Source organism: Nasonia vitripennis, chromosome 5 (genome assembly GCF_009193385.2).
Source record: "Nasonia vitripennis strain AsymCx chromosome 5, Nvit_psr_1.1, whole genome shotgun sequence".
NCBI lineage: Eukaryota > Metazoa > Arthropoda > Insecta > Hymenoptera > Pteromalidae > Nasonia > Nasonia vitripennis.
In genome coordinates, this window is record NC_045761.1 from 9,413,258 (window position 1) to 9,427,992 (window position 14,735).

The 14,735-nt window shown below is 39.1% G+C and overlaps 2 protein-coding genes across 5 annotated transcripts; one reads left to right on the top strand and one right to left on the bottom strand.

Moving 5' to 3' along the window:
• The first annotated feature begins 452 nt into the window (after window positions 1-452).
• Window positions 453-7,468, top strand: LOC100124019 (serine/threonine-protein kinase/endoribonuclease IRE1). Of its 2 annotated transcripts, none has more exons than XM_001607781.5 (12): window positions 453-1,045; window positions 1,134-1,254; window positions 1,432-1,474; window positions 1,548-2,144; window positions 2,228-2,463; window positions 2,533-2,864; window positions 2,961-3,127; window positions 3,202-3,488; window positions 3,572-3,868; window positions 4,836-5,008; window positions 5,098-5,289; window positions 5,372-7,468. In XM_001607781.5, the coding sequence occupies exons 1-12, from the start codon at window positions 977-979 to the stop codon at window positions 5,783-5,785; spliced, it is 2,928 nt and encodes a 975-aa protein (XP_001607831.2). In that variant the 5' UTR covers window positions 453-976; the 3' UTR covers window positions 5,786-7,468. The 2 variants fall into 2 exon arrangements, with proteins under 2 accessions (XP_001607831.2, XP_008215707.1); XM_008217485.3 differs by having other exon boundaries at window positions 454-1,045; window positions 2,973-3,127.
• Window positions 7,055-14,722, bottom strand: LOC100124022 (ankyrin repeat domain-containing protein 27). 3 transcript variants are annotated; one of them, XM_008217487.3, is made up of 9 exons: window positions 14,603-14,722; window positions 11,811-12,061; window positions 11,584-11,731; window positions 11,023-11,510; window positions 10,473-10,934; window positions 9,969-10,386; window positions 9,574-9,879; window positions 9,179-9,488; window positions 7,055-9,104 (listed from the first exon to the last, which is right to left on the bottom strand). In XM_008217487.3, the coding sequence occupies exons 2-9, from the start codon at window positions 12,010-12,012 to the stop codon at window positions 8,733-8,735; spliced, it is 2,706 nt and encodes a 901-aa protein (XP_008215709.1). In that variant the 5' UTR covers window positions 12,013-12,061; window positions 14,603-14,722; the 3' UTR covers window positions 7,055-8,732. The 3 variants fall into 3 exon arrangements, with proteins under 3 accessions (XP_008215709.1, XP_001607835.2, XP_032457052.1); XM_001607785.5 differs by lacking the exon at window positions 14,603-14,722 and adding an exon at window positions 12,816-13,455; XM_032601161.1 differs by lacking the exon at window positions 14,603-14,722 and adding an exon at window positions 12,605-12,827.
• Window positions 14,723-14,735: the final 13 nt, after the last annotated feature.

Below are 14,735 nucleotides of genomic sequence, written 5' to 3' on the forward strand. Positions count from 1 at the left end.
ATAAAATACATTTAGAGATCAGTATCGCAAAGAACATACATGCGAAGAAAAGTACCTCTTGATACCTATGCTATTTATTCACAGCACAGGGATCAGCCTTTAGTTCGTGGTAGAATAATAAAAAATTTCTTACCTTATTGATGGATTTTCATGAATCATTTATGGATGATCGATACATATAATTTTCTTTTAATAAATCGCATTGACCATTGCATTATTCGTTACAAACACTACATACTTTTATAAGTCTATTATATCCTCTTCATATTAGAATTAATCATACTTTTCTTTAATAAAGTCTTTATATATTTTTTCCACCGCACTTCTGCAGACTACAGCACTATAATGATATATGTCATTTTTTATTTTCGATTAGATGGCGCTGGGCGCGATCCGACGGCGCAGCCGCAAAGAGAAGGAGTAGCGAACGCGATCGCGATGCGCGACCTGCTGATTTATTACAGAATGAGGCGCGCAGTAGGTACAGCAGCACAGCAGCGCTGATACTGTGTCTGGTTTGTTCACCAATACATATCATCATGAGCCAAAAGAGCGAGTACCGTATGGCGAAAATGTCCGCGAATAATTTCGCAATCCTCGAAGATCAACAAGTGTTGTCCAGTCAATCCAGAGCTGCACCTCTTTGTCGATTCGTTTGAGCCGAATGCCGCGACTTGCAACTTGTTAACTTGTGTATTTTTGACAAAATGACGCAACGAGCCCGCTACCTTGGTTTATTCGATCAGTTGCGTTTGTGTTTATTACCTGATCGCTGTCGGTGCGAAAGCTCAATCGTTAGATCAAAAGTTCGGTGAACTGTGTGTCGAAGGACTTAAAAGACTCGTCCTGGTTATGCAAGACAACTCGGAGCTGATGTCCTACTCGAGTGCCAGGAATGAACATAACCTAGTGTTTAGTTTAGTTTTGAGATTGAAATAATAGGCTTTGTATGTTGTTGTGTCATCGATAAAGCAAAATGAACAGGCTACTGTATCAGACGTTTTTCTCGTTCATCTGCTGTACACTTGGACAGCAGGCAACAGAGGTGTGTATTTAGTTTTGGACTTTAGGCTATACCCACATGACCTACGCACTTGTTGTCAGGTGTAAACTTTCTTGTGTTTCTCTTGCAGACCCACACCACTGGATTAGTGCCAGATCAGGATGACGCTTTGCTTATGTTCTCTACATTAGATGGATCTCTTATTGCTGTAGAGCAAAGAACAGGAGAAATCAGGTGGCATCAGAATGATGGTAACTTTGTTTCTTTTTTTGTAAAAAGTTTTTTGTAATTCTGTATAAGTATTGGCAGAATTTTCGTTTCAATGATAAGTCATGAAACTTAATTTATTTATAATGTTAAACTTAACTTGTATGTATTATCAAAATAGAATACTAAATCAATGTAACGATAATTTAACATTTTTGTAGAACCAGCAGTTAAGGTTCCCCATGATACAAATCAAATGTCAATGTAAGTTTATTTTTGTCGCCAACAAAGGCTGAATTGCTATAGAAGTTTATAATTCAATTTTGATTATTTTTAGGCCTGTATTCTTGCCAGATCCAAAAGATGGATCATTGTACTTGTTTGGTCCTGAAACAGAGGCCTTGAAAAAGCTGCCCTTTACTATTCCACAATTGGTAGCTAGTAGTCCATGTCGCAGTAGTGATGGCATTTTATATACTGGACGTAAAATTGACACCTGGTTCAGTGTGGATCCAAAAACAGGTGAAAGAGAGCAACTTCTTGGATTCAGCAAAGCGGACAACACCTGTCCTATAGATACTCAGAATGCTATATATGTAGGCCGAACAGAGTATAACATAATAATGATAGATAGCAAGCGCAAAGATAGAAAGTGGAACGTCACTTTTTATGACTACTCAGCTGCTAAAATGGATAATGAGCTGGTTGAAGACTATGATTTGGCTCATTTTGCTGGCAGCTCTACTGGACAAGTTGTAACATTGGATAGATTTGGAAATACTTTATGGAATATCAATCTTGGAAGTCCAGTTATAGCAATTTACACCATTAGTAAAGATGGTCTTATTACAATACCATTTACTAGTGTGTCTGAAAGTACTTTGGGTCAATTGTTGCAGAAAATTGCTATCAATCCTAATGAATTTCAATTTTTGTGAGTACCTATACTCTTATACACAAATGTGAAAAAAAAACTTCAGCAAAAGATTCAATTTCACATTAATCCTTTAATTTTAGCCCAACACTATACATTGGAGAACACAGCCATGGCTTGTATGCCTTACCATCATTTTCAGATTCAGCAACCCCAACCATAGCAAGTAAAGCTGGACAATTGCTTCTAGAAGGTCCCATAATTAGTCAAATGCAGAAGAACGAGTCACCTCCTCCGCCGTTTGACGGTGGTTCAAAAGAACCTCTAGAAAGTGATTTTCAAAGAATCGGTGCTGATAAAAATAATATAATGATTCTAGGTTTGTATTTTTAATTGCAGAATCGCTGTTTGTATACTTAAAACGTAACGAGCGGTTTTTACTTTCAAGGTCATTATGAAGTTCCTAGCGAGTATAAACCCCACAATCAGCCTTTGCAAATCACCGGTCGTTCTGACCCGGTCATTCTCACGAAGGGAAATACGTTCAATAAAACAAAAAAAATAGACCTGACTATCAATGAAAAACAACTAAATGACTCCGGTTACGACAGCAGAGGCTGGCGTAGAGCTCTCAGCATTTCTTACGCGGCCAGCAAGAAGTGGCTCAATCAACAGGAAAACAAAGGTCTGAAATTGGCGCTCATAATACTCGTTGGATGCGTCGTGACTATGTTCTGGTACTTAAACGCTCAGTTCAAAGAGTTTCAACAGTTATCACAGGTATATAAAAAACTCATTTAATATCTAATATGTTCAATAAAAAATAAAGAGAGACGGGAGAAGGGTTCGTGAACACAACTTCACGTCTGATATTAGCAATTTGATCAGGGTTCGCGAGAGAACAGCCGCACCGGTAGCAATGGCAGAAACGGGACCATATACACGCCCGAAGAGATCGGCGAGGGACTCGTGCGTGTCGGCAAGATCACTTTCAACGCTGAAGAGGTTCTTGGCAAAGGCTGCGACGGAACCTTTGTCTACAAGTAAGATATTTTTTCTGAGGCTTGTAGTCCATAGCTTGCTTGCCATCAAAACTCATTTTATCGTCCATTGACAGGGGTGAATTTGATGGCCGATCTGTAGCAGTGAAAAGACTGCTGCCCGATTGTTTTACCTTCGCCGATAGAGAGGTCGCGTTGCTACGCGAGTCAGACGCCCACGCAAACGTGGTCCGTTACTTTTGTACCGAGCAGGATCGGCTTTTCCGGTACATTGCGCTGGAGCTGGCCGAAGCCACTCTACAGGACTACGTTGCTGGCAGATATGATCGGACAAAGATATCCACGAAGAATATCCTAAAACAGGCCACTTCTGGTCTTGCTCATTTACATTCCTTAGATATAGGTACTTATAGTCGTATTATTTGTTACAGACTATTCACCGTTTAAAGATTATATAATCTAACTATTCCTTTTTAATAATATCAGTACACAGAGACATAAAACCGCACAATGTACTACTCTCGGTACCGGGGCCTCGTGGTGAGGTTCGCGCTATGATCTCGGACTTCGGGCTCTGCAAGAAGCTGCAGCGTGGACGCATGTCGTTCTCGCGACGATCAGGGGTCACTGGCACCGATGGCTGGATTGCCCCAGAAATGCTTAATGGCCAGAGGACCACTTATGCCGTAGACGTATTTTCCCTGGGCTGCGTATTCTATTATGTACTATCCAGTGGGAAGCATCCTTTTGGCGATCCTCTTAGGCGGCAGGCCAATATTTTATGTAAGTATCGCTATACATATTTGCGTCGATATGAAATATCACAAAAATCAAAGTTGAATCTAATACGATGAACAGAAAGATTACGTAAATAAGGACAAGCGTAATGCCCAGCTTTTATCCCAACTTTCAATTAGGCACTTCCATTACGTAAAATACCAATGTGCACGGTGCCAATATCACTGTTACTCAATTCACTATATCAAATTCAGATTATTCGTTTCATTAAAAACAGCAAATACGCTTAACTTTACGACATCCGCTAAAATGAATATATAATGGAGCAACAAATTCTGAACTCGTAAAATCGAACTACATATAGCTTATATTTGTCAATGTCTGTTTCGAAACAAAACGTGAAAAAACGTACAATTAAAGTACTAATCTGGCTACGTAACGATAGTATGGTAATATCATCGGTGTTCTGAGATAGCACTGCTATAGGTATATGGCAACGTGTTTTACACGAATCATCGAGTCTCGAATTTTCGGGTCATTTATGTCAGATATGACTCACAGGCCCCTGTACACTGAGCGTATCAGGAACGCGGCAGATACCTATAGAATATAGTTGTGCACGGCGTATATTCTTTTATTGTTATCGTAGTCGATTTTATAGTCCATCGACACAGCTGTAAAAATAAAAAATGACTTACTACGTATATTCTATTATGTATTTTTTGCTTGCACAATTTTTACATGGATGAGAAAATACGTTATTCAGGAAATTTACGTTTCAAAACGTCTTAAAATAGACCGATTTGTTTACCAAGTCGAAGTATCTAGAACAAATCTAAAAATTATTATATGAACAAGAATTTCTACCAGACAAATAGATTACATATTTTTGCCTACATCTAATTAACACGGATACATAAATACATTTATGAAACTTTGTTTGGATGGAATTTTTATGGTGACTATGATATAATATGTGCAAATAAATAAACTATAAATAAAAATATTCTAGGCGGAGAAATCGACTTGACAGCTCTGCAAAACATATCGGAGAACGACAAACAGGTCGCGTTGGTTCTCATAAAAGCTATGGTCGATAGCGATCCGTTGAAAAGACCGCCAGCTCAGGCAATTCACGATCATCCCATGTTCTGGGACGCAGCCCAAGTTCTTACGTTCTTTCAGGTGTGTGAAAACTTGATTCTATTCATTGCTCTATAAGCTGATCTGCAATAACCGCTGACTGGTAAATTTGGATTTTTGTATGAATGTAGGACGTTAGCGATCGCGTCGAAAAGGACGGATCTGAAAGCCCAGCACTCCGGGCTCTGGAAAGAGGCAATCGCAAGGTGGTTCAAGGTGACTGGAGACTTCACATCGATGTCGAGGTAGCCACTGATCTTCGCAAGTACAGAAGCTACAGAGGCGAAAGCGTTAGGGATTTGCTTCGAGCGCTTAGGAATAAGGTAAATTAATGTTTACAGCTACGGTAAATGCAGGTTTACATCTGCTCAAAAACTAAGCTGAAAAAATGCATTTGACTCACAGAAACATCACTACCGCGAGCTGACAGTTGAGGCACAGCAGAGCTTGGGTGAGATCCCGACCAAATTCACAGATTACTGGCTCTCCCGGTTTCCACATCTACTTATCCACTCGTGGTGCGCAATGCAAAACTTCCGCTCGGAGCCGACTTTACGCAGCTACTACGATCCAGTGTACGAGTTCAAGACCGAGGACACTAATGATACCGACGTAGTCGATGATGAGGATTTCATGAATTTGTCGCGTAACGATGACAGGCTCATACCCTCTTGGAGGGGCTCCGAAAACACGGCCAACGCTGTTGATTGGAGTCCCAACAGGTCGAGGTTTCGTGGACAACGTAGGAAAAAAGTTGACCAACAGGATAAAAAAAAAATTGAAGTACCTTCCGTCTGGAGCTTGCCACCCGCGAGTTAGTCCTCACGATCAGTTGTTGACTTACACTCGCTTGGTTTGCCGATTTTGAATTTGCTATTAACGCTTCGAAACTGCTTTCCGTGTAACGTCCCAATTCCGGTTTGATTTTTTTTAAGAGTAAAGGTACTGGTTGAAATATCATAAAGAAATTTTAATGATTGATCAATCAAACATATAAGAATTATGAAAAATTATTGTGTTTTTCTACATTAATGAATAATACTCAAACCAGTAATTACTTGAGCACTGCACGTTTTCGAAATTAACTTGATTGTAGCACAATGATTATTTAACGTGTGGCAATGTTACTTAACATTTTTTGAACTTTTCGTTAAGTATTCACTTGCGTGATATGGAATTGGGACTTGATATTTTACCGTTTACAGTTTAAAAAAGCGAAAATATTAACATTTGTTGGACTGAATTTTAAGTATACTTGTTAATAACGGATTTTCTAAGTATAAATTAAGTTTTCTAAAATTATACGAGTATGATGAATGGCAGTACTAATGTGGTCGGTAAAACACGCGAGAATTGTATGTGTCCACGATGATAGAATCTGATTTTAGCCACGAAGAGCTTTTAACCTGTATAAAGAGGGTAACTGAACCAATGAATGAAGACAGAGTTTAAGTTAATGATCACTAGTAAGGTATTTAAGTTTGAATGTTTTAAATAGATTACATTTCACATATTACCTACAAACTTTACATGACTTGGTGAAGAAGTTGGTAAGTGGTAGTAGTTTTTGGTGCCAAAAGAATATTGTTTTTTCAGACTTTTTTTGTAACTATGTCTTTTGGCACTTTTAACATATATAAATACTTTTCTCAAAGCTAGTTATGAAATAGAAGAGAATGCTATCAAATGCCATAATTTTTTTCCTACACTTACTTTTTGTGCTTTTTCTTTCGATGATAGTACGTGGTCAGTTCTCGGTGCACTTATCCCAATAGCGTGTAATGTATGTTATAAGTTTTGAGAATATTTGTGATACTTGTGTGTAAGTTTGCAATGATAAAAATACGAAAAATAGATGCAAAAAAATAAAATTACTTTTATTGATGAAGTGATCGTTAGGGTTTGTATCTGTTTTTACATGTAACTACGGTGCGTAAGTGTATAATACGCATTTGTTGATTTTACTGATTTTATATGTATAAAAATATGTCGACACATCACTTGACGAGATGTTGAATGATACAAAGAACGCATATATGATAAGTGTGATTTTTAGAAATTTTATGGGTCGATTTTTGTAAATACTTCTGATTACATTTTTTGACGACAGGTGTTTTTCTTAGCACAAAATATGGGTTCACTTTTATATGATAAATGCTGCACTAACTGTAAATAGGAGTCCAGAATATATATTTATATGTATATTTTATTTAAAAATCATGTTTTACTATACATCACTGATAATCGTTTGCAGTTTTGATATTGCACTTTGATAAGAAGAAAGAAATTATTTAAATAGAATAAAATTAAATATTAAAAAATATACAAATGATTTTGACATAACATACATATATCACAATTTTTGGTTTCATGTTCACACAAAGTGAATGATAAAAACATGATTTGCATATTTAGTAAATAAAATGCGTTAGTTTAATAAAAAATTCTATCAAATAATGTACAATGAAGGTTAAGATAAAATAAAAAATTTCAACGATTCAATAGTATTTTCTATTTCATTACAAGTTAATATAGTTTTGACTTTTTGCTTGGCATCTTGTATAAAAATAACTATTCACCTATGTTTATTTAAAGAGAGTTACTTTAATCTAACAACGCTGAAGAGACGAGTTTTATAGTTAAAATGACTCGTTTGACTTTTTTCCTTCATTATGAAGATTAACAACTGTTTTTAACAAAATGAACTAAAAGATAAGCACACTAGATTTTGTTAGTAGCCATATAAATATTTTATTAAAATTTATTCGAATTGTAACACACGTCTTCCTAGTCATTTTAACTTTTTCTTATTTTTTCTGTAACTTATTATTATATCAATTACTTTGTTTAACTCTATAATTAAAATATGCCCTTATAATATCGTGTTTTGTGATGTTTCTACTTTTAGCTATACTTATGAAAGTACATTTTTACACCTGATTGGAACTATATGGCTAAACTTTGATTCTTGTAAGGCAGTTATTATTTGTAACAAAAATAAGCATAAACCGCTCAAAGAAAAAGATATAATTGGGTATTTGTCTTTTATGTTATGTCATGGGTTTAACGTATATATTTTTACTTCATTTAAAGTACTGAGTATGCTAATTTTTTCGTTTATAATCAGGAGAATGGAATAAATATTATAAGTTGATACTTTTATGATCACACGTTACAGACTAGAGATACAAAAACTGATAACAAATTCGATATTAACCAATTGACTCAATAAATACCCAATTATGTAGTCGATGCATTAACGTCGTTTGACAATTATCATTAATCACAATGTATTTCAATATAAAATTTATACATAACAATTTGAAACAAATCCTACAATTACGTTTTCAACCGATCAACATTCCAGAGAAGTTCTTATTGCTACAAGTCGTTAAAGTGATGTTAATTCATAATTTAAAAAGAAATCATGTTACAAATGCATCGATTATGGCTATAATATAATGAAATGTTTTATCAATTTATTAATCAACATTATTTTCGGATTAACTTATTTAAAAGATAAGATATTTATCTTAATACAACCAATTAAATGGAGAATTCTGAAACGACAAATGTCACTTTGCAATATGGGCAAAAATTGATAAGCATTTGACATCTTTCTTTTTATTAACGAATTTTTCACTAAGTGGTTAATATCGTAAAATTTCCGTGGAAACAAGTTCAACATAAAATATAAACCCGCAAACCTCCAGATATTTTACCTTGATAAAACGTCCCGAACAACACATTGCTATCGCCAACGAAACTATTGACTAGCGTTGGTCGTGACACTGACATTTTTTAATATTTTAGCGATGTTGCTGAGCGCCAATGACAGAAAGATGTCGTCCGACTTAATTCGCTCGACCTCGTCGAGAGGTGTGGCACCGGCTAAATTGCGTATCCTGGGGTTAGCACCGTGACGCACTAACATTTCAACAATTCGCACGTTTCCAGCGCGACTGGACAGATGCAGAGGAGTGTCACGAGCATTGTCCTTAGCGTCCGGGTTACAGGAACCACAACTGAGCAGCATTTTGACGGTCTTGGTACGATCATGCATACAAGCTAGGTGAAGGGGTGTTCGACCTTCCGAGCGCGTTACCAAGTTTACTTTTGCACCGGCATCCAGTAAGACCTGAATTCGTAAACGCTTAATGAAAATATCTTTAGCTTGAAGTACGTGTTGATAATATCGGCTAAAAACTGTACCTGTATGATCTCCGTGCAGCCAACTGCGCTAGCAATGTGAAGCGCTGTCTCGCCACTGCTGTTCACAGCATTGATAGCAATAGGTGGTTTGGTCTCCTTTTCGTACGATAGCTCCTCGATCGACACGCACTTTTCGCAGTTGCACAGCGGATGACAGAATTTTGGTTCGTCCTGTTCTGAAATATACGTCTTGTTACAAGGTCCTTCAAGACCCAAGTAATACGACGCCAATCTGATGTCTCCTTCGGCTACAGCGGCGAAAAGTCGATCGATTTTGTGCATACCTTCAGTTAAGCTACTGCGGTGATAACTGATAGACAAATTTTCGTTACTTGTAATTTGGCAAAATTTTCTAGTTTTTATTACGGGTAATAACAATTAAATATCAAGCTCACCCGAGTCTGCTGGGAGTTGAAGCAGCCGATCCTGACTTGGCCGAGTGGTCGTCACCTACAGCCTCGGCAATAGACTCCTTTACACCGCTACCATAACCAGAGGAGCCAGTAGGCGTGCTAGTTCTCGAGGACGAGCCCTCGAACAGTCTAGCAATGTGACCGCTATGTGCCAAAGTCATTGGCGTTTGGCCACGACGATTCTTGTAACTCGGATCCGCGCCATACTCTAACAAAATCTCGACTATGCTACTGTAGCCCCACTTTGATGCGAAATGCAGCGGCGTGTCGCCCTGCTGATTTGCTGCGCTGTAAGGTGAAATAAAGCAGAGTGAATACTAGATTCGTGCAATACTGTTCAAAGAAAATATCCCTCATGCTTGAAGTTTGATGCTTACCTAACATTGAGTGGTACTCTGCCACGCTCTGCAAAATATAACAATGCTTTGACGCAAGCATCGTGTCCGTGATCAGCGGCGAAGTGCAGGGCACTGTTACCCCGAGCATCGGTGGCGTCGATTCGTGCGTTGGCATGCAGCAGCAATAGTAGAGTGTTCTGGTGTCCTCTGGCCGCGGCGCAGTGAAGGCAATTCACGCCTTCAGCATCGACGTCGTTGGGGTCAGCTCCGCGCTCCAGGAGGTAATCCACTACGGTCACCTGGCCGTGAACACAGGCCAATTGTAGACAACCCTGACCGCGGTCGTCACGCCAGAGCAAACCTGCCGGCAGCTCTGAGTCCGAGCTACGCGAGAGACTACGCTCGCAGCTCTCGCACAGGCACAGTGGATGGCACAGCTTCGTCTCTTTCGAGGCACCTACAGAATTTATTAGACGCTTACTTCAATGAAACCTAGCTTTAACATATCTGCAAAGATCAATTAAAAAGAAATATTTCTGATACCTTCGGCATCATCAGTCAGTATTCTTTGTACTTCGCTCAGGTTTCCGCTCTTCGCGTGTTCGAAGAGTTCTCCCATTAGGCCGCCTTGACTATCACTCTCTTCTAAACCATTCTTCTCATCAGTCGATTTTACCTGGCCATCAACCTTGTCAAGTTGCGCTTCACTTGGCGCTTGCCTCACAGAACCAGACTTAACGTGCTCAACTGCGGCCTCGAGTGAAGTCACCAGAAAACCGGCTTCATCAGCTTCATAAGCCGAACTTGCCGAGTAACGAAACTGCTTCATGAAGGTCAGCTGTGCACACCAAGAGGCCAGGCCAGATTTGACCACCAGGAAGATGAGTACCGGCAGTAGCTCGTCTGAAGAAACCGAGCTCTCTCCCTGGGAAACGAAACGTGCAGCGCGCTTTAAACAGCTCGTCTTGCCCAGTACCGTGAAGTAGCTATCCAGTCTTGACAGCTCTGATATACATAAGTGTATTTAAAGTTAATAACCAACGATTGCTCATTAATCAAATTTTTTACAATAAAGAACAGGGTTAAAACTTACCCAGTTTGGCTCTCGTCACGCCGTCATACAGGTCGGGTCTCACGCCAAAATCGGCAAGCTGTAGGTCGTGCAGGTTCTTGATGATCTTATTGAGACTCGCATCTTCAGCTGCAGTGCAGAAGGAAACCGCCTGAGGTAGTATTTTCCGCAGTCCGTGTAGCACGTACGTCTCGGCGCACAATTTGATCGTCTGCATAAAGTATCGGCTCTCGAGTGTACGTTCGCGTAAGCCGTTATCTTTAAGAAGAATTCGCAGCCCCTTGGCGTAGAGCATGCTCACGAGGTCGCGTTGCATCTGTAGACATTCGTTCTCAAGGCTCTTGCTGTGCGCCCGCTCAAATTCCTCGATCGCAGCGTCAAGCTCTTTAAGTACGCTCTTGTCGCTCACTTCGGCCCACAACAAGTCCACGCATTCTTTCAGCGAGCTTACTACCGGTACTTCATCGCGCGAGCTGGTTGTGCCTTGCTCCAAGAGGCCTTCTATACACCTGGAGGAAGATTTCATTTTTTAATTATATTTTTTTAAAGCTTCCTCGCTTGGAGATCAGTTGGTGGACTCACCATACGCAATACTTGTTGTTATCTTCTGTATAAAAAGTTTCTTCGAATAATAAATGCAAGGATCGCGGCTCCGAATCCTCGCACTCGATTGTCAATGCTCTATTGTAAAGTCGCACCTCCGTGTCAGTCAATGTGTGAAAATGAGTACCTGTGAAAATTGAGTTGTATTTTCATTCATTGCATCAACCTATTTCAAATCTGAATAAAATAGTTTGCAAAAGCTGTACCAGGCAATTCGTCATTGGGAATTAATATATGACCCAAAAAGTCTTCCTTGGTCAATGCACCCTTTGTAAATGTTCCACAGCGAGGAACACATATGATCCAACCTTCTCCGATGGCTCTGTTGAAGATTGGCTGGTAGTCCTCTTGGAGAGTTTGGAAGAAGCTGTTCTGTGACAAATCCTCGTCGTAATTGAACTCCATCATGGAGTTGAGCCATGTATCTCCGTCCACTGAAGTATCGCCGCGCCCTTTCCTGAAAACAATTTGTACACATGATTACAAATAATTTTATTACACATCAGCAATTAATCGATCATCTTACTTTAGGTATCTATGACAATACAATAATATTAGCTTATGCATATACCACATATTATCTTAAGGCAATAAATGACTTTCTAAATTTTGTTATAATTTTTTCTATATGACTATGACAAGAGTATAACCAACAAAACTAATTTTTGTGCATTGCTACTTGATCAATTTGCATCAAAGAGAACAGGATGAGGCTTTCAATATTTGTTGTGTTTGAGAGATTTTAAATCAAAGATAAGTATATGCACGAGTTTCTTTATCAGTCTTATAAAAATAAAATTCTGCGCAAGGTCTGTACTCCCTTTGTCTCTTAAAATAAATCATGCTGCATGTAACCTACTTCCAAGCAAGATGCAATGGTCAATGGATTGGTCATAAAAAAATTCTAATAAGCTATTCAAAAAATTAACTCCATTCATATAGCTTAATTCAAATAAACCAAATTATAGATGAGCGTTCTTTCAAAGGCATAGATCCATACTCCAATAGCTAGCTTGTGCAACTCATAGATCATTCTGTGAATCGTTGCAACCAAACTAAATGCATTAGCTAAGATCCCCACTCGTCATCATTCAACAACCAGCCCTCACTGAGACACTGCACAACAAGTGAGCTCTTCGATAAGTATACTTGAAAAAAAAACACATGAAGACACCCTTTCCAAAACATCGGATCAAGCAAAAGTCTCTAACCAGGAAAAGAGCAGTCGTTGTCGGAAAATTCCAGACGGTGTTCTCCGCTGACGTCGTCTTTGACGTCTTCTCCGTTGCCGCAACAGCAGCGGGTAAAAATAAAGCGCTGCTGGTCCAAGCAAGCAGGCGAACAGAGAAGCGGCATCACGGCACATGGGACAGCAGTGGCCCGGTCGACGGCGATGCGCTCGTCGTTCTCTCGGTGGTCGGTTTCCTTGGCCAGGCGACGGCGTCGCACTTCTCAGACACGTCTCGGAGGTTCGACGTTGGACTCATGATGATGACGAAGGGAGATTATCACGGTCAGCTAGCTGCTTATCAATCGGCTCGGCGATTTATTTACGCGGCGTTTGTTTTCCTCTATGCATGTACTTATGCTGATGCAGTTCTCGCTGCTCGCGCGACACGGCCGACGAGAGACGAGGGTAACATAACCTACGAGATATGCTGTGCAGATGACGTGCAGCGCTTGAACTTCGTTGTTTACGTGTGCGTTGTACATATGGCGTATACCTATTATGTATATGGTAATGTGTGACTAGTGTTGTGTTGTGGGAGAGAGCAACTGTGCTGTGTCTGGCTGTGTGTACTGCACTTGAAGGAGTGCGTGCGGGCGCGAGAGCAACTCTCGAGTTACTCATGAGCGGCATTGAGAGAGACAGCTGACAGTTAGGGGGCTGCATGCGCTTCGACGATCGCGTGGGAATAAAGTAAGTACCCTGAATATGAACGAGAGGATGTGCTCTTATTACTTATTTGACGGTTTATTTTTATTATACAGTATCGGCATCTATCCCAATATAGGTATGACTTACTTTAGTTTCATTTTATTTGTATAGTCATGTATTTATATGAATGCATGATTCATATTAGAAATATAAGCGAATCCTTAACTTTCTAATGTCGATTTTTATATTCATTTATTATATAATAAACGGTTGCATTCGGATTTCACAATCAATCCGACTATGCGGCTTATTGACACACGTGTGTTACGTATAATGCACCTATAGTGCATTTCTTTGGCGGTAGTGGAGGACAAGCCTTAATTATTTTTCTCAATGAAAACAGCAAACCTGAATAATGCATAACTCACTTAGGCAAGGATATCTGATCTATACATGTATATCGTATTTATCTATGTATTATGACCGTTGATTGCATGGCCTTTCTTAAATGGTTTATCTATTTTAGTGGGTTTAATTTGTTTAAAGATGAACCATACATTATAACATTTTATTAACTTTCATTACCTGCGCGTTGTAAAATCATAATGTGCGACCAAATTTAAGAAACGAGTTCGATGCATTTTTCAATTCGATCACTTGTAAGGTTTCGCAGATTTTGCATCGGACTACTCGCGGAAACTCGATATATATATATATATATATATATATATATATATATATATACACCCTAGCACCTGACACGTTCACGGTCGTTCACCCCGACGCTCAAAATTTCAAGTATATACATATATGCATTACACTTATATGAGCAAGTGACAAAGTGAAAGATGAAAAGGCGTACTACGATATAGTTATAGTAGATGTGTACGTAATGAAGAGTATAGTGCACGGTAGCAACAACATTTAAAAGTATATACACTACTAAGTTTACAATTTTTTAATTCAATCGTCTTAAGTGTTAATATTAAATAACAACAGTAAAAAAACCATCCAAACTTCAGGTATAGACTCTCCCAACCGAAAGCGTGCAATTAAAGTCTATAAGTCTACAACTGCAGAAATGCAAAATGAATGTATAAATTAAAATATAATACATACACTGCACAAGCGCGTCGAAAGTCAGCATTAGAAAAATCTCATCCCATCGAGTTCCATCTCCGTTTCCCAACGCACATCCCACCAGCATCCAAGCGCAGCGTCAACGGCCTCCTATCCGCGCAGAGTCACCCTC

What these genes read in the sequence shown, in the direction of transcription:
- LOC100124022 (XM_001607785.5), bottom strand. Translation starts at nt 12,970, where the DNA reads ATGTGCCGTGATGCCGCTTCTCTGTTCGCCTGCTTGCTTGGACCAGCA. An exon ending in TCCCAATGACGAATTGCCTG is followed by an intron (nt 11,732 to 11,810) that starts GTACAGCTTTTG and finishes CAATTTTCACAG; the next exon opens with GTACTCATTTTCACACATTG. An exon ending in AACAACAAGTATTGCGTATG is followed by an intron (nt 11,511 to 11,583) that starts GTGAGTCCACCA and finishes ATCTTCCTCCAG; the next exon opens with GTGTATAGAAGGCCTCTTGG.
- LOC100124019 (XM_001607781.5), top strand. Translation starts at nt 977, where the DNA reads ATGAACAGGCTACTGTATCAGACGTTTTTCTCGTTCATCTGCTGTACA. An exon ending in GATACAAATCAAATGTCAAT is followed by an intron (nt 1,475 to 1,547) that starts GTAAGTTTATTT and finishes GATTATTTTTAG; the next exon opens with GCCTGTATTCTTGCCAGATC. An exon ending in CCTAATGAATTTCAATTTTT is followed by an intron (nt 2,145 to 2,227) that starts GTGAGTACCTAT and finishes CTTTAATTTTAG; the next exon opens with CCCAACACTATACATTGGAG.